At 49.7% G+C, this 16277-nt stretch overlaps 1 protein-coding gene across 8 annotated transcripts in view; it reads right to left on the reverse strand.

The window, feature by feature from the left end:
• The window catches only part of Ulk4 (unc-51 like kinase 4), a 330250-nt gene extending 314325 nt beyond the window's left edge, over positions 1-15925 (reverse strand). For 2 of the 8 annotated variants that reach the window (XM_063260957.1, XM_013160183.3), the window contains exons 1-9: positions 15775-15924; positions 11816-11987; positions 9777-9876; positions 8055-8194; positions 6001-6157; positions 3450-3551; positions 2717-2800; positions 1031-1106; positions 639-731 (exon numbers count right to left, since the gene is read on the reverse strand). In XM_063260957.1, coding sequence (XP_063117027.1) covers positions 639-731; positions 1031-1106; positions 2717-2800; positions 3450-3551; positions 6001-6157; positions 8055-8194; positions 9777-9876; positions 11816-11953 — 890 coding nt within the window. In that variant the 5' untranslated portion in view covers positions 11954-11987; positions 15775-15924. Of the gene's footprint in view, positions 1-614; positions 732-1030; positions 1107-2716; positions 2801-3449; positions 3552-6000; positions 6158-8054; positions 8195-9776; positions 9877-11815; positions 11988-15507 lie in introns of all 8 variants that reach the window. The other 6 variants (XM_063260958.1, XM_063260954.1, XM_063260959.1 and 3 more) reach the window with 4 other exon arrangements.
• Between the last annotated feature and the right edge of the window lie 352 nt (positions 15926-16277).

A 16277-nucleotide genomic window follows, 5' to 3' on the forward strand; every position in this document is an offset into this window, starting at 1 on the left:
AAGAGATGGGACCCCAGAACATGAGGTGAACCCCTGGACCGGCTCTTCTCTCTCCTTCTCCCTCCCTCCAGCCCTATTCAGCCGTATCCACCTCGCTCAGTGCACTGGGCCAAGACGACTTCACACTAAAACCGAAGCCCGCCGGGCAGGATGGCTAAGCGGGCCTTGCAGCCTTACCCCCCAGCCTTACCACAGAGCCCCAGGCCCAGTGCCAGGCAAGAGGCCCAGGCATTGGTGTCTCAAGACCTGGGAAGACAGCAGCCACTTTCACCTTTCCCTCACTTACAACACCAGGAAGGAGAAACGTGGCCAAGGAGACTGGCTTGTGACGTTTCTAAAGGAGGCCCTGAGCCAGTGCGAGTCACCAGGCCACTGGCCTGATGGGGAAAATAACACCAGCACCTGGGAGGCTGCCAGCAGCTGCACCTGAAGGCACCAAGGACCACTGGCCAGGTGGCTGGCTGACAGGACAGCTGCTCAGGTGAGCAAAGCCAACACTGAGCTCCTTAACTCTAACTGGAGCAGCGCTATATTCTGTGCTTTGATGCACAGAAATTCAGGCTAGCGACGCCACGGTACTCAAAGATAACAGCACGAGAGTGCGAGAACCACACCTAGGTATGAGGCAGCCTGCACACCTGATGGGGGGATCCTCCACGCCCAGCTCCTTGGCGTTCCTGGTGAAGGCGCCCTTCCAGAAAGGGTGCTGCAGCACGCCGCTCCACGTTAGCCTTAACAGAAATGGAGCATTACAACCCTCACCCCGGATCCACCCCAGAGGACCCCAGGATACTCGGGGATGAACAGCAGCCCATTGTATGATTTAGGACATCACCATCATCACAGTGAGGCCAAAGACAAGAAAACTGCTCAGATTTTCCAGCACTCTGGGAGGCTGAGGCAGTATTACAAATCCCACCCCAGCCTGAGCAACGTGGGAACTTAGCAACAAGATGCTGCTTCAAAACGAAAGGGACCAAGGGAACAGGACTCCAGGGTAGGCTGGCACGGGAAGGGGCCTGGCCCGTACCTCCTCCGCGGATCTTTCTGAAGCAAGCCATCAACCAAATTAACGAAATCTGAAGATGCTTCCGGACGTGAAGAGTCTACATGTGAATGAATTCCCAAGAAAAAAGAAGATAGATGGTAAACACCACTCTAACAGCCCCCTCAGTGCTAAGGCAGCAAGCCGCCTGTGAGCCCTGACGCTGGGAACTAGCTCAGACTCCGGGAACAAAGGCACAACTGTTTGTGAGGCGCCCAAGCAGGGACACTGGGGAGTCCTATGGACGGCTTAGAAAAACTAAACTCTCCACTTCTTCCTCCTGACACCCGCGAGGATCGCTCCAGCCTGCTCACTCCTTGCCTTCAACAACTGGCTATGCCTTGTTCTCTGGGTAACCCCAACATTTCGTTTTTTCTTTGTGGCACTGGGAACTGAACACAGGGCCTTCGTCCTGAGCCACATCTGCAGCCCCCTGCTTTATTATTATTCTCTTTTTTTTGAGACAGGGTCTAGCTAAATTGGCCAGGGTAGGTTTGAACTTGTACTCCTCCTGCCTCGGCCTCCCAGAGTGCTGAGATCACAGCTGTGCACCACCATGTGCAGCCAACTCTGCTTTTACACCACCCCAGAAGATTTCTTGCGATTTCCCTCTTACTCTGAAGATTTTTAACAGGGAAATAATAAACCCTGAACTTCACAACTACTGCCTCCCTTGACCTCAGGATGCTGTGTCTTTTTAGGCTGGATTAAGTACCATGGCCAGTTCATCAGCCCACAGAGATAAGGCCGCAAACACCAGGATTTGAGGGAGCCCAGGGGACGTGCACAGCTGCGGGTGCAGCTGGAGGACAGCAGGGTACCCAGGAAATGACGGCAGTGGGGCTGTGACTCAGACAGCAACTGGGCCTCACCACCTTCAACTTCAAGTTTCCTCTCTACAGAACAGCCTTCAACTCAGCAGAGTTCACACAGCACAGAAAGCAAAAGATTCAGCTTCTTTTTAAGAAACAGATTTTCAAAGTACCGAGGCTTTCATCACCGTGGACAATCTAAAAACACTGAAAACAGTCTGCATGAATCTTCCATTCACTACTTCTTAAAATTTCTTCTTTCAAACACAGCAAGCATAACTTTTTGTACAATTTTATTTTCATCTAGAGGTCCTAACTTCCCAATAATGTAGAGCAAAATGTTAACCTACATTCATGTCATTTTTCCTTTTCTTGCCTTAAAATCATTGTCAAAGGTGGATTGTTATGTGAACCATGATTTTTATGATTAAAATAGGATGACTATGTCTAATTTAAAGGTTTTTAGAAGATGTGTCAGGGTAGCATTCTGCTTCATCAAAATGAGCATTGAGAAAGACCTCATTTGCTCCTCCTGAAACACCACACAGAAATAACCACACATAGTATGAACACAAATTAGGGAAATGGTAAATTAAAAAACATAAATATATATAGGTTTGATCTTTCTACACCTCTAAACCAGGCCTCTGGTGATACAGAAGCACAAATTAATTCATGTTTTTAAGTGAAAGGAAACATAAGTACTTTGCTTTCAATTTCAGTATCAGAAAAACCATCAACTTGGGACTAACCCTAAAACAGAACATTTAGAGGCTACGAATCCTAGAACAGACCTCGAGCCAAGCACAGTCTCACACTCCGTGCAGGATGTTCGTGAACTCATCACAAGAATGCTCACCTCTTGGAACAGGTGGCAACAGATCTTCGTGTAAAATCTTTTCAACTAGCTCTGGAACATTTTCGGAGAAGAATGGAGGTTTTCCTGAAATCACATTGACCTGCAAAATTAGTGTACTGCCACCAGTACTTCTGAACTTAGCTACAGACATTTCAGAATTTTTCAGGAAAAAGCAGTCACTGATTATTGAATACGTAATAGATACACCAGGTACAGACTATATTTTTCTTTTGTATTTCTCTATTTCAAAATCTCTTACCCTAACTGACACACAAACTCACTCACTGCACATGACCCCTGCCATAATCCAAGGCTTCATGGGCTACTTGGCATATTCAAATAATTCAGACATGATGAGCGCTTGAAGAATTTTCTTTTCTTTTTTTTTTTAAAACCGGAGATCAAACTCACAACTGTGCACTTGCATGGCAGGCGCTTATGCCACTGAGCTAAATCCCCAGTCCCAAGAATTTCTATTAATAACAGTTTTTAATAATTAGACACATTTCAAAATTTCAGGTATCATGAAAAAGTATGTACTGTCACAAACTTCTTGAAGATCTGCACGTACTTCCACATCAAGCAATTTAGCCAACACTGGTATATATGAAAACTTAATAAAATTAGATTTTTGACATAAGTTAAATATTTGTAAACTATAGGAGTAAACTTTTTTGACATTATTCTCTGTTTCAGCTAGCTCTGCTCTTACACTGAAGCAGAAAGTAATCACCTGAAAACATTTCGTACAGCAGGCAGCCCAATGACCAGAGGTCAGTGGTAATGGAGAAGTCCGCACCCCTCATGATTTCTGGTGCCATATAAACAGGAGACCCTAAAGTTAAAGTGCAAAGAACAATTGTTAGGCATCTGTATCATACTCCACAGACCTATTGGGAAAAGGCCTGGGGAGGTAAACAAAGGCTGGAGGAAAATGTACATGTGGGTAAAACCTCACATGCTGCTATGGGTTGTATCTAATGTCCTCCCAAAGCCTTACCTCACAGGTGGGGGCTTTTTGGAGCTGGCTGGATCTAGGGTATGTAATGTAGGATTAAGGGTGTGTGGTACTAAAGTAGGTTGATTGGTGCAGCAGTTCTGGGTCTGGATAATGAGGAGGTCCATCCTGGGTGTAGGTGACACCATCCCATACACTTACAGCCTGGATGGCACAGAAGTCCAGAAGGCTCCCTGCTCGCTGCCTCCTGCCTGCCCTGCTATGGACTGCTTCTCCTCTGTGATGCCCCACTGCCATGACACCCTGCCTTGGAACCAGCCAACTATGGACTGAACCCACTACAAACTGTGAGCTACAATAAACTCTTCTTTAAAGTGGGTGTCAGGCATTTCATCTCAGCAACGAGAAAAGAAACTAAGACACAAGCATTTCATACTTTTACATGTTTTCTGATTTTAAGAGTACATCTTACAAAGGCTATACATACATGAATACAGATTTTGAAAATCTACTTTAGTGAACAGTGTGACACATTCAGTCATGCAGATGTATTTAAAAACATAAATTCAACTAACAATTAAAATATAAATTCAATTCACAATTAAAATATTCAAATGAAAGGGGCTGGGGATTTAGCTCAGCGGCATAAGCGCCTACCTTGCAAGCACGCAGTCATGAGTTTGATGTCTAGTACCGATAAAAAAAAAATTCAAATGAAAAGAACTCTCATTAAGCTGTTACAATTAAAATGGGCCAAGTTAAGCAGCAATGACAACCTTTAAATCCCACTGGCTTAACGCCAAAGATTTATCTATGACTCTAACATCAAGTCCCCCAAAAGTGAGTCCGGTTCTGCAGCCTCTCATAGGCCAGGTACAAAAGGGTACCCTGAAAACCCGGGGAAGGAATACAGCACGTCACCCTTCTCGCTTCTCAATGGTACTACCTGTGACAGGGGCTAGGCCATGCCGACACACACCCCGCCGGGCCAGCAGGACGTGCGCCACGGGCAGCACACACTTGCATCATGTACATTTCACCCAGGGCTTCACCTGATGTGGAAACCGCACATTTCAGATACAGATGGGAGACCCGTGGGGGCACCTAGGCAGCTGTAATGCCCCACAGAAATCAGGGTTCTTCTTCCCATCTGCCTGAAAACTCCCCACGGCCCAGTGAGATCACTTGCTCCACAAAGTGAGCAGGCCTGGTCGTCAGGAAACAGAACTGCACAGTGAACCTCTCCGCAAACCACACCTCCAGGGCCTGTGACAGCCGGACCGGCAGCCCACATGCCTCCTACAGACACGCGCTCAGCACACACAGTAGAGGTCTAGCTGGCTGCTCGAGGAGCTGCAGGCCCCTGTGACGCCCAGGCTTCTGCCCATCCCTTCACAGCGGCCCCAGCAATGGGTGCTGAAGGGGAGAGCTGGTCTCTCCTCCCCTCTGGGAACCCAAGCTCAGGGAGGGTGGGAGTCCTGCCTGCCTGCTCTCAGCCAAGTTCCCAGAACCCAACAGCTGAATCAGTAAATGAATGTGGAAGTAGCGCACACAGGCTCTAATGGACAAAGGAACATGAAGCCCTTCCATTTCCAGTCACACAGGGAAAGACAAACACCAAAACAATCATACGACTGCCTGGTAAGCTCAGGGGTAGATTGGCACACAGAATCAGAAAGAGTTCCTAGGTATCTGGTCCAATAAAACTCCACCCAAGGGTGCTGCCCTCGCTAGCAGTGCCCTTTCCACAGCTGCTCCCAGCTTTGCTAGGTGTCCTAGGGCTTCAACAGTCCAGGGACTCAGAGACCAATTCAGGGAACTCAAGGAGGAAGGATCTTTACCACTTCCATCAAAGGCCTGAGGAACAACCCAGAGGAACCCTCCTCAGAAAGGTACTGTTCCTACCTTTACAGTTTACATTCACGTCCCAGCTCCAACTCACACCCAAACCACCCACAAGAGGGCGCCTCTGAACCCGCCCTGCGAGCAGGAGATCCCCATCAGGGGCGCTCAACCAACACTACCAAGCCACGGCAGCAACCGGTTCAGAGCTTGCAGTGATAACCAAGAACCCACTGCGGTACACGTTGTGCCACAGGTTCACCACCACTGCTCCGTAAGTACCAGGCAGCTTCCCTGAGTGTGTCTGGCAATAATGAGCAAAGGGCAGGACAGACTGTGGCAGAGGCTTCCCATGGCCAGCAGTATGCCTGTGCCGACTCCTGGCCACTGTGACTTTCGGCACAGTATCAGGGAAAAAAAGCAGATGGTCAGCATCATCTCTGACAGGTGAGGGACAGTGACCCGAGCTCCCTGGTCCACGTACCTTTGACTCTGTTTTTCATGTTCATTACGCTTTCCCCGCTGTCGCCACCTCCTTCCTCTTCCACCACCAAAGTGAAGAACTCCTCCAGATTCTCACCTTCCACTCTCGCCAGGCAAAAATTGCTAAACTTCAGTGTCCCCGGCCCTTCCAAGAGTATCTGTTAAGATTCAGACACAAAAGTCTCAGAGACAAGTTTGGTTTAGTTCACACATCTGCCACCTCCTCTCACAAATCCCTTAAAGGCCTCTGGAGGAGGAGAAGCAAGTGAGCCGGACATGGCAGCACACACCTGCAATCCCAGCCCTCGGGAGGCTGAGGCATGAGGTTCGCCATGAGTCTCAGACCAGCCTGGGCTACATAGTAAGCTCAAGGCCAGTCTGCACTACATAGCAAGACCTGCCTCAAAAACAAAAAAAGGCAAATGAAAAATTACATTGCAATAACAGAATTAACAACTACCCAATCCCAGACAGCACAGGGGAAACCTCAGGGCTCAGGAGAGAGAGTGCAGCCCTCAGCCCCCGAGGAGCTCTGACTCCACATCCGGACTCGGCCACAGGTAGCTCAGACTCCGCCAAGGTAGCTCAGACAGATCTGAGACAGCACGCCTGCACTGACTGTGTGCCTCTCATTTCGCATTCCTCAGCCACGAGGCACAACCACCACCAGGGAAGGCTGGAGGCAAACCCGACACCATCCTCAACACCTCGGGCTGACTGGGGCGGCAAGATCTGCACACGACACCCTCAGGAGCAGCCCAGCACGGACTGAGACCCAGCCATCAGGCCAGCGCCTGTCCACAAGGACAACACAGCTGTCCTGAGGGCAGCACAGCCTGGCTGCTCAACACCGGGCCTTGGAGACGATGGTGAGTTCCTCCCCTTAGACCCTTCCTAACAATTATAAAAATGGGGAAAGCACTACGTTAACTCCTCAGCAGGGGCCGAGGTCACACAGGCAAGAGGCTCACAACCATGACCGGCATGTGACACAGGCCAAGACTGCCAGCACTGTTTATGATCAGGAGTCGCCCGCTGGCTGCCAGAATGTGCCAGAAGCACACAACTACGGCGTCTCGATGGGTCAGGAGGGCGCTTCTGTGTGTGACACTAACCCTCACCTTCCAGGCACCAGCACATGGTAAGGGAGTCTGCTGACTCCGAGCATCGGAATCCCCTGCAGAGGTGATGGGAACTCGTCCCCTGCAAGCTTCCGCTGCAACAAGTCTACATTTCCCATGAGCCCTGGGCAGCATCGCAGCTGTGAGGACCTCGAGAGCCCGACAGTCTCTATCCTGATCGCTCAACCCACTGTGCATAACACCAGCCACCAGCAGCACTTACACCACAGGCGCCGGTACAGGAGAAGGCAATGCGGCCCACCCTCTGCCACACTTGTTCCACAGCAGGGGTCCCAGCTCTCTAGCTAGTGAAATCACAGCAGTTGACAAAGCCCACGAGCAACTTTATAGCCACCAGCAGACTACAGCATGAGCCAAACATCAGCCATGGCTGCTTTCCCACAGCTGTGAAGTTGCACCATGGCCAAACAGAAAGCAACGGTCAGTCTGGGCCTTCAAAACTTGTAAGAACTTCACGTTTCAGGTTCACACAAGCAGGCTTCACTGCACACATGCAGATGCACACTGGGCCAGGGTCATCAGCCTCACCAAAACACTGCTGATTTGAAGCGGCAAGAATCACACACACATCACCGAGAACACCATGTGCAAACTGAAACAGGACTCACAAGCGTGCACATGAGACAAGAGCCAGAGTCCTGCAGACTGCAGAGTTCATCACTGACACTGCACTGTCGGAAAAGCAACCCTTGGCCCACTAAGGAGAAGAGGGACTTGGCTCCCTAGTCACAGCAAAGGCCGCTGCAATGTGGCACAGCGCTATGTACACCCCTTCATTTAAAACCAACTGGGCCTGGGGTGCAGCTCAGGGGCAGAGTACTCACTTGGCATTAACATACACACACACACACACACACACACACACACACACCTCTGAGACCAACAGTTAGAGGAGCCATGACCCATGCATTACCTTCCCAGGAGAAACATCGCAAAAGAGAACACCAAGTTTGTGAAGATGACACAACCCAGAGACCAGGTCCATTCCGAATTCTCTCACAACATCTTCTGGGAGGTTTTCATCCTGGGCAATCACTGTCTCTAGAGAACCACCTGCAAAGAATTGATTAAGATCATACACTTGAACTCACCCGTGTCACAGCTGAGAGCTGACGCTGGCTCACACAAGCCCGACAGCATGGCACAGGAAACTCAAGAGCAGGCACAGGGGGCTGGGACACAGCCAGTGCCCACTCCACCCAGAAGAGGGTACTGGGCAAGCAGGAGGAGGGGTCAATCACTCCGGGTCCCCCAGGAAGTGAGGCACTGCAGCTGTCAGGGCTGTGTTCTGCCCAAATTGCATACTTCACTCACGGTGCTCAGACCAGCACGGGACCAGGTCACACTGCGAAGGAGACAGCTCCCACATAGGAGACCACCCAGCCCTCATTCATCCGGGGGCAGAAAGGCCATAGGCAGGCTCAGCTCCACCACGGGGGCCAGAAGGGCAGAAGAGGTCAGGGTGACAGGCTCAGCCTAGTCTGAGCTGGCTTGTGAACGTCCAGTCAGAACTTCGATGGTGGAAGCAAGAAGTACTTAGGGTTCTGTCCACTCTAATGGGCGAGGGATCGTCCAAACACAGGCATAACTGAGCTTCATGCTACCCCACCTGGCCGGCATCAGAAACCATAGCTATCCACAAGTCCAACCAGGGTCCTGGGTCTGCAAGGGGGACCCGGACCTGCTCCCCTCTCACTGATTCCAAAGACGGGGTGCAAACCAGTCAGGAAGCCAAACGACTTCTTATCATTTAGGTTTGAGCATTTTGAACCCCAACAGGTGAAATACATATAGCAAATAATCAAGCACACCCCTAGATTAGGACCCTTCATTATGCTCAACGTATAAACAGAAATATACCAAGGATGATGCTCATTACAAGGATTTTCTCTGTTAAGTCTGGAAGATGTTGAGAATGAAAGCCCAGATATTATCTAGGGCTTTGGTCACCTTTCCCCCTGCATGCAGTCCTAAAAAACTGCACCCAGCAACAGCTGTGACCTGTCCCCCCACACTGCAAGGTAGTGGCGTGTGTTGTTCATCTTTGTTCTTTCACATGTGAGGCTTTCATAGAGCACAAATACCTATACAGAAACAAAGACCATTTTATAAATTCACTAGCTGAATAACAGCCAGTTAGCCTGAGATGTTTCTTTTTATTTATGGGGAAACTTATTTGACAAATTAATTACACTATTTCCTAAATTATTATGTGTTTTAATAACATACCAAAGTTCACTCCAAGTAGAATTTTATATAATTCTTCCTTTTACAAAACATCCTATTTTACCTTTCTCCAATACCTATCAAGCAACAGATTTTGAAGTCAACATAGTGAATAATATCAATACTATTTACAGCTGCAAAAAAAAAAATTAAAGTTTACCAGTGATAGTAAATCTTTTAGAGACTGAGAACCCACATTGCAACCCAAATCCCACTTATTTATCCCAAAGTGCTGCAATAACTAAACCTGAACACTGAGGTTTTCGTTCAGAACAAACAGCTGTCACCCGAGGCTCAGCTGCTGGGGCACTGGGCTTGTGGGCCTACGGGGGGCACTTTGTGCCACTGTGGCATGTGTGCCACAGGTCCGCCACCACTATGTCTCTCTGTGCTGCCCACACATTCTCACCTGTGCAGAGCTCCACCACCAGCCAGAGGTGGTTGCTGGTCTCATACCATTCATGAAAAGTTACAATATTCTTGTGTTTAATTTCATGGGTGAGACGGACCTGTAAAAACACACAGCATGCACACTCAGAAACAATGTGTCTTTACTAACACCCAAGCATCTATGTCAGAACTACCTAAACATGCAAGTGAGAAATGGCTATGAAACTGTATTTACGAATGTTAGAAATGATGGTTACAGAGGCTGATCACACGGGAAAACACTGTCAACGCACAATCAATCATACGACACGTGTCTGAGCTGGAGGTACAGCTCTGCAGTAGAGAACCTGCTTTATGCACAAGGCCTGGGTTCAAACACGTTTGTACGAATATGAACTGTTCCTAGTAAATGCTCAGGAGGGACTCCCTGAACAGCTGCTGTGGATGGTGAAACTACAGGTGCTCCTGATTTATGGCGTAGTTACACCCACAAAGCACATCACAGGCTGAACATATGTAGCTGCCGGGCTGGGCAACTTAGTGACACAGCCAGACACCATCTCAAAAAGATAAAGCCGTGTGGTGGCGCTTGCCTGAGATCCCAGCACTCAGAAGACTGAGACAGGAGGATCACTAGAGTTCGAGGCCAGCTCAGGCAACATGGTGAGTTCAAGTCCAGCCTGGACAACATAGCAAGACCCTGTATCAAAATATATGTATATATATATTTTAAATATATGTATATATATTTAAAAGCACCTAACCTGCCAAGCATCACAACCTAGCTTACCTTCATATTTGGAACCCAAAGCCCTGGTTTGTTTTATTTTTGGCCTATTACTGAACCCCGGCTCTTCACGCTGGATTGCAGCCCCAGCCCAGAGCCAGACTCGGGGACAGAACCACGGCAGGAAGTGACACAGGCCTTTACCAACCAGCATCCCTCACAGCAGCAGGTGTCATCTGCAGGCTCAGACCTGGCCCATGACATCTGCAGCACCTCCCAGGTACAACAGTTGGAGTGGGACAGAGCCCTGGCCGTGTGGACCCTGGGAGCGCAGAGGCTGTGTGCGTGGCTTGCCCGGCAGGTGTGGGGCTGGAAGGTGAGCCCAGGAAGCCACGCCCAGGAGATGCCAGGTGGGAGCTGCGGTACTCAGGGAGACCTGACCCAAGGGGAGCTGAGCAGACCTAAGGGGCTTAGAAACACGGTGACACTAACGTGACATCAAAGGTCACAGTCTTGCTGCCTGAGAGACCAGGGACGGAACTCAGGGCCTCTGCACTGAGTGACATCCTTTGCCCTTTTTATCATCTTTTATTTTGAAACAGGGTCTCACCAAGATGCCAGGGCTGGGCTCAAATTTATGTTCCTCCTGCCTCAGCCTCCCAGAGTGCTGGGCACACACGACTGCACCCTACTATGTCACACAGGTCTCTCTGTGGACCGTCACAGCAAATCATCCAGCCTGCTTTGCCTGAGTACTCCTACTTCCCCTCCAAAAGAATGAAGCCTGGATTCTCCTCTCCAGTCTGCCCAGGGTTAGTCCCTTGGACCCCCATACTGGATAGCACCTGCCGTTCAGGTTCCTGGCATCCTCACCCTAGAAAAGCAACACCTGTGCCTGAGCCTGGCACCGCAGGAAAGCATCCCAAGCCTGCAGCTTCCGCATTCCCCAGCAGCCCCACACAGCCTTAAGATCGTACACTCCCATGCCCAATGCTGTTTGAAAGCTAAGCATGGCCCAAGCGGCACCAGGCGAACAGTGACACAGCCACTCCGAGCTAAGCCCTTGCCCAGCGCCCTTCTGGAAAACCACACAGTCATACACCAGTCCAAGCAGGCATCTACCAGTTCCCCTTGTACCCAAAATACCCTCCAGAGGGACTGCCTGGACCCGCCAATCACTTACCCAGTGGCAGTGCAGGAGACAGAGGGGCACTCGCTGCGGCCTGAAAACGTGGCAGGTGACACAGAGACTGCTGTGGTTCCTGTCTCCTGCCACCTCTGCCCTGGTCCTGACAGCTGTCAGTCCCCAAAGAGGAACACATTCCACTCACCCAGTTGGTTATCTCGGGCCTCTTGCACTTCTCGGTACAAAGAATGGCCACGAAGTTGATTGTGCCTTTCCGCCGTCCCTTGTAGACGACAGTCTTGCTTCCTCTGCCGATCTCCTCATACAGGATAAAGTTCTCCATCTAGGACCAGTCACTCACACATGACCAAATGGCTCTACAGGTAAACAGAGGCACAGGAAGTCAGCTCCGTGATCCGTGAGCATAAACTGCTTAGCCCAGGATACTTCAAAGCGGAATAAACCTAAAAATGCTACAAATCCATAAAACCTACCCATTTTTATAAAGAAAATATAAATAAAAGAAGCAATGTTTAACTTTCTACCAACAAGATCTTAAACTGAAAACAGCTATTTTGACAAGTAACAAACTCGGAGAATGAATGAGACCTTCTCTACTTTGTTATTTTTCTTGATTTCTCTTTCACAATGGAAACCTAGCACAACAGAAAATGTACTGACTGTGGCAATCAGTGTGGGGATTCCTCAAAAAACTAGGACTGGAGGTTCCATTTGACTCAGCTATTCCCCTTCTGGCTATCTCCCCAAGAGCATTTAAAACATCATACTACAACAATATTATGTGCACCCATGTTTATAGCAGCACAATTTGTAATAGCTAAATCTTGGAAACAACCCAAATGCCCATGTCTGAGGAATGGATAAAAACAATGTGGTCTTTTTATACAGTGGCGTACTACTCAGCTATAAAAGGGATAAGCTCCAGGCTTTTACAGGCAAAATGGACTATACTCGAGTGAAATAAACCAGACTCTCATGTGTGAATACTATATTGTCTCCCTAGTGTGAGAAGCTCAAAGAGTAAGATCCAAAATGTACAACAAATATTGTGAAATGATAAGAAACAGTTTAAAACAAAAGAGAAATTGGGATGAGGGAAAGGAGAAAAAAAGGAAGGAAAAACCAAAAAAAAAAAAAAAACCCACATATATACACGTACTCAAGGTAGTTTAGATATACTAATTTCTCTTAGTTCATTGAAAAGAAAGGTTTATGTTGATACTGTTTGGATAATTAAATGCCTATATCTTGTACTCTGAGTGATTAAGGTAAAGATAACAATATGCAATGTATTAATCATTATGACTCTCCTTGTTTTGAAATTTTGTTTTCATTCTGTCTTTAAATTAAATTTTAAAAGAAATAAAATGTGCACGGGGTCGGTGTGTGCCCCACCTACAGGCCACCACCTGTGAGAAGCAAACAGAACCACGCGTGCAGAAATGCCTCAGAGACACTCGTGGTGCAACAGGATCTGCACGTGACCCACAGGAACAGAGGCGACCCCAGTGCACCCTGAGTCAGGGGCTAGCAACACAGTGGCACCCAGGACACGGCCCAGCTCCCATCACGCCTGACGCAGAGCTGTGTCATTCAGGGTCAGAGAACAGAGCGCGCAGCTCGCTCTCTGCTTTCCCACACAGTGACAGACCCTGCAGCCACCACAGAGCCTGAAGGGTCCACCAGCCACTGAAACATTTATTGCGCACAGAGAAGTCCACCAGCCTCTGTCCTGAGTTAGGACAGAGAACTCACAGCCACGTGGCTCGGGACGCCTGACATCTGGAACACGTAACACAGTCCTGCAACTCAACAGGAACTTCACGCTGAATCCACCTTTCTCCAACAAGATGACTCAACTATCAACAACCTGTGACAAAATGCTCCACATCACTAATCTCTGGGAAAGGCAGGTCAAACCCATGAGGTATCACAGGCTCACACACCATGGGAGCCAGGATGACCACGAATGCACAGAACCACAAACAGCAGAGTCAGAGACAAACTAGGGGTGCACACCACTACTGCAAATGGTGCGACTCAGAAAACTAAAAGGAAAGCCTGAGGTCATAATCCCAGCACTCTGGGAGACTGAGGCAAGAGGACCCAAAGTTCAAATTCAGCCTGGGCAACTCAGGGACACTATCTCAAGATTTTAAAAACGACGAGATAAAAAGGACTAGGGACACAACTCCAGAAAACAGTGATACATATTTATATGCAATGTATTTATATACAATATATTTATACATATATACATATGCACGAATGCAGTATGTGTGTACACACAGTGGAGTACTAGCTTTCCCATTACTGGGTCAAACTGCCCACCACTCAGAGGGAAAGGAGGGGTTTATGTGGCACAAGTGCTCGGAGAATTCAGTCTGAGGTTGGCTGGCACAAACATGGTGGACGGAATGGCAGAGAAGAGCAGCTAAGTTTGTGGTGTCCAAGGAGCAGAGCCGGGGACAGTATGAGAGAAGCAGTGGGGACAGACACAGACACTCGAGGCCACACCTCCAAGGCCCGCCCACACACCCCAGAAGTGGGCTTTACCAATCCCCCAGCGGGCTCAGTGAAGCATTAAAAAGGCAGGACTTTCCAGACAGCAGAGTGGAGGAGCCCTAGGAAGCAGGGTCAGCCAGGCACTACTTACATGAGACCACTTACACAACAGGGCCGGGACAGTGACACTCAAGTGGTGATTGCCAGGGGGAGGGGGCAGCAGGTGATTTCACCCATATAGATCAGCTCTGCAAGATGAGAAGTTCCAGTACAGAATAGTGCAACTGAAGGTAACACTACTGCTATATATTTGCCATGAGCCGAACATGCTGGTGCACACCTGTAATCCCAGGATTCAGGAGGCTGAGGCAAGAGGATCGCCATGAGCTTAAGGCTAGCTGGGGCTACATAGTGAGTTTAAGGCCAGCCTGAACTTCATAGCCAGACTGTCTCAAATAAACAAATTAGCAAACAAACGAACAAAAAATCCTTACGCGGTAAATCTCCATAGATTTTTTTTTTTAATTTAAAGGGCAATACACTGCACCTCAAATAAGAAACCTCACTTTATGTGGGAAAAAAAGGCTTTATAATTCCTGTTCCAATGACTCGACTCTGCTGTTAAAGCAAGAAAGCAGCATAACTAAATGTAAAGCGCTGGGTTCCATTAAAAGATCACCTCAGTAATCCCAGCACTCGAGAGGCTGAGGCAAGAGGATCTACACTGCTTTGAGGCCAGCCTGAACTACATAGTGAGCCCATCTCAAAAAACAAACCAAAGGGGCTGGGGATTTAGCTCAGCGGCATAAGCACCTGCCTTGCAAGTAGGTGGTCATGAGTTTGATCCTCGGTACCGATAACAATAACAAAGACAAAAAAAAAATTCCTTTTTAAACAACGAAATGCGGTCATTTGCCAAAAACATACAAGGATCTCAAAATCAGCATGTACAGTAAAATAAACCAGATCACAAATATCTCATGTTCTCCCAAATTATCTGGAATCTAGAAACGATGGTAATAAAATGGAAGGAAGGCTATAGACAAGAGACTAAAGAGAGGTAGTGGGGCTCTGGCAGGCTTAAGCTACAATGCACTCGGCCCAAAACGTGAAAGCTGCTGCGTGTCAGCTCCACGCACAAATCTGCCAAAATAAAACCCGCTCATCTGTGCAGCCAGCGCAAATAAAGACGTGGCGGGAACTTTCTTCGCTTGGCCGAAACTTGCCCCCACGAAAGCCTTCGCAGGTGTGCATCCTGAAGCCGCAGCCCAGACGCGGAAAACCTAACCCGAGCGCCGGGGCCGCACCGCAACCAGCGGTCTCATCAGGGCGGAGGCCGCCCTGCGCCATCCCTCAGGCCGGACTCCCCACCTTCGCGCAGAGCGGGCTGCGCGGTCCCAGTCGGGCTGGGCGCGGGGCACAGCGCGTTCACGGCCCGCAGCACGTCGGGTTCGGTCAGAACCGAACCTCGGACTTGGGGGACTCCTGAGCCCAGGGGGACACCGCGCGCGAAGCCCGCTCAGCAGCCTGTCCCGGTGGGGCCTCAGAGGCCACGAAGCCAAGCCGGGCCCTGGGCATGGGTGAGGGCCACAGTGGGAACCTGGCGTCCCGCGCGCGGACTCCACAGCCGCCACGCACCTACTGGGCCGCACCCTCAGCACTGGACTCGCCGCCTGTCTCCCGGGCAGCGCGCGACGCCAAAAGAGCGCGGGCTCTCATTGGCCGGAAGTCAGTAGGCAGGACCCGTCCTGGGTGAGCCCACTGGCCAGGACTGGGCGGGAATTGGTGGTGGTAGCCGGGACTCACGTCAGCATGGCAGGCCGAGCCCCCCTCCGCGTTTGGACTCGCCTGGCCCGTCTCCATGGTAGCGCGCAGAACACCGGAAGGTAATCAGGCCGCTGATTGGCTGTTCTTACGGCCCACCTACCGGAAATAGGAATGATAAAGGTAGACAATACCTGGATGCAGATTGAGAGGACTTGGCAGGAGGCAGGGTTGGGGTGCTGGGGATCTCGTCCCCGTCGGTCCCCCCATTTCCTCTATCACTCCTTTTCTCGGGCCCCTGGCACGAGCTCGGGTGCGCGCGGGCGGCGGGGGCACCTTGGGGTCTTCACGGTTCGGAGAAGAGCAGGCTGTGCAGA

Source organism: Cavia porcellus, unplaced genomic scaffold (genome assembly GCF_034190915.1).
Source record: "Cavia porcellus strain 051 isolate PalLab524CR breed Dunkin Hartley unplaced genomic scaffold, mCavPor4.1 scaffold_14, whole genome shotgun sequence".
Classification (NCBI taxonomy): Eukaryota; Metazoa; Chordata; class Mammalia; order Rodentia; family Caviidae; genus Cavia; species Cavia porcellus.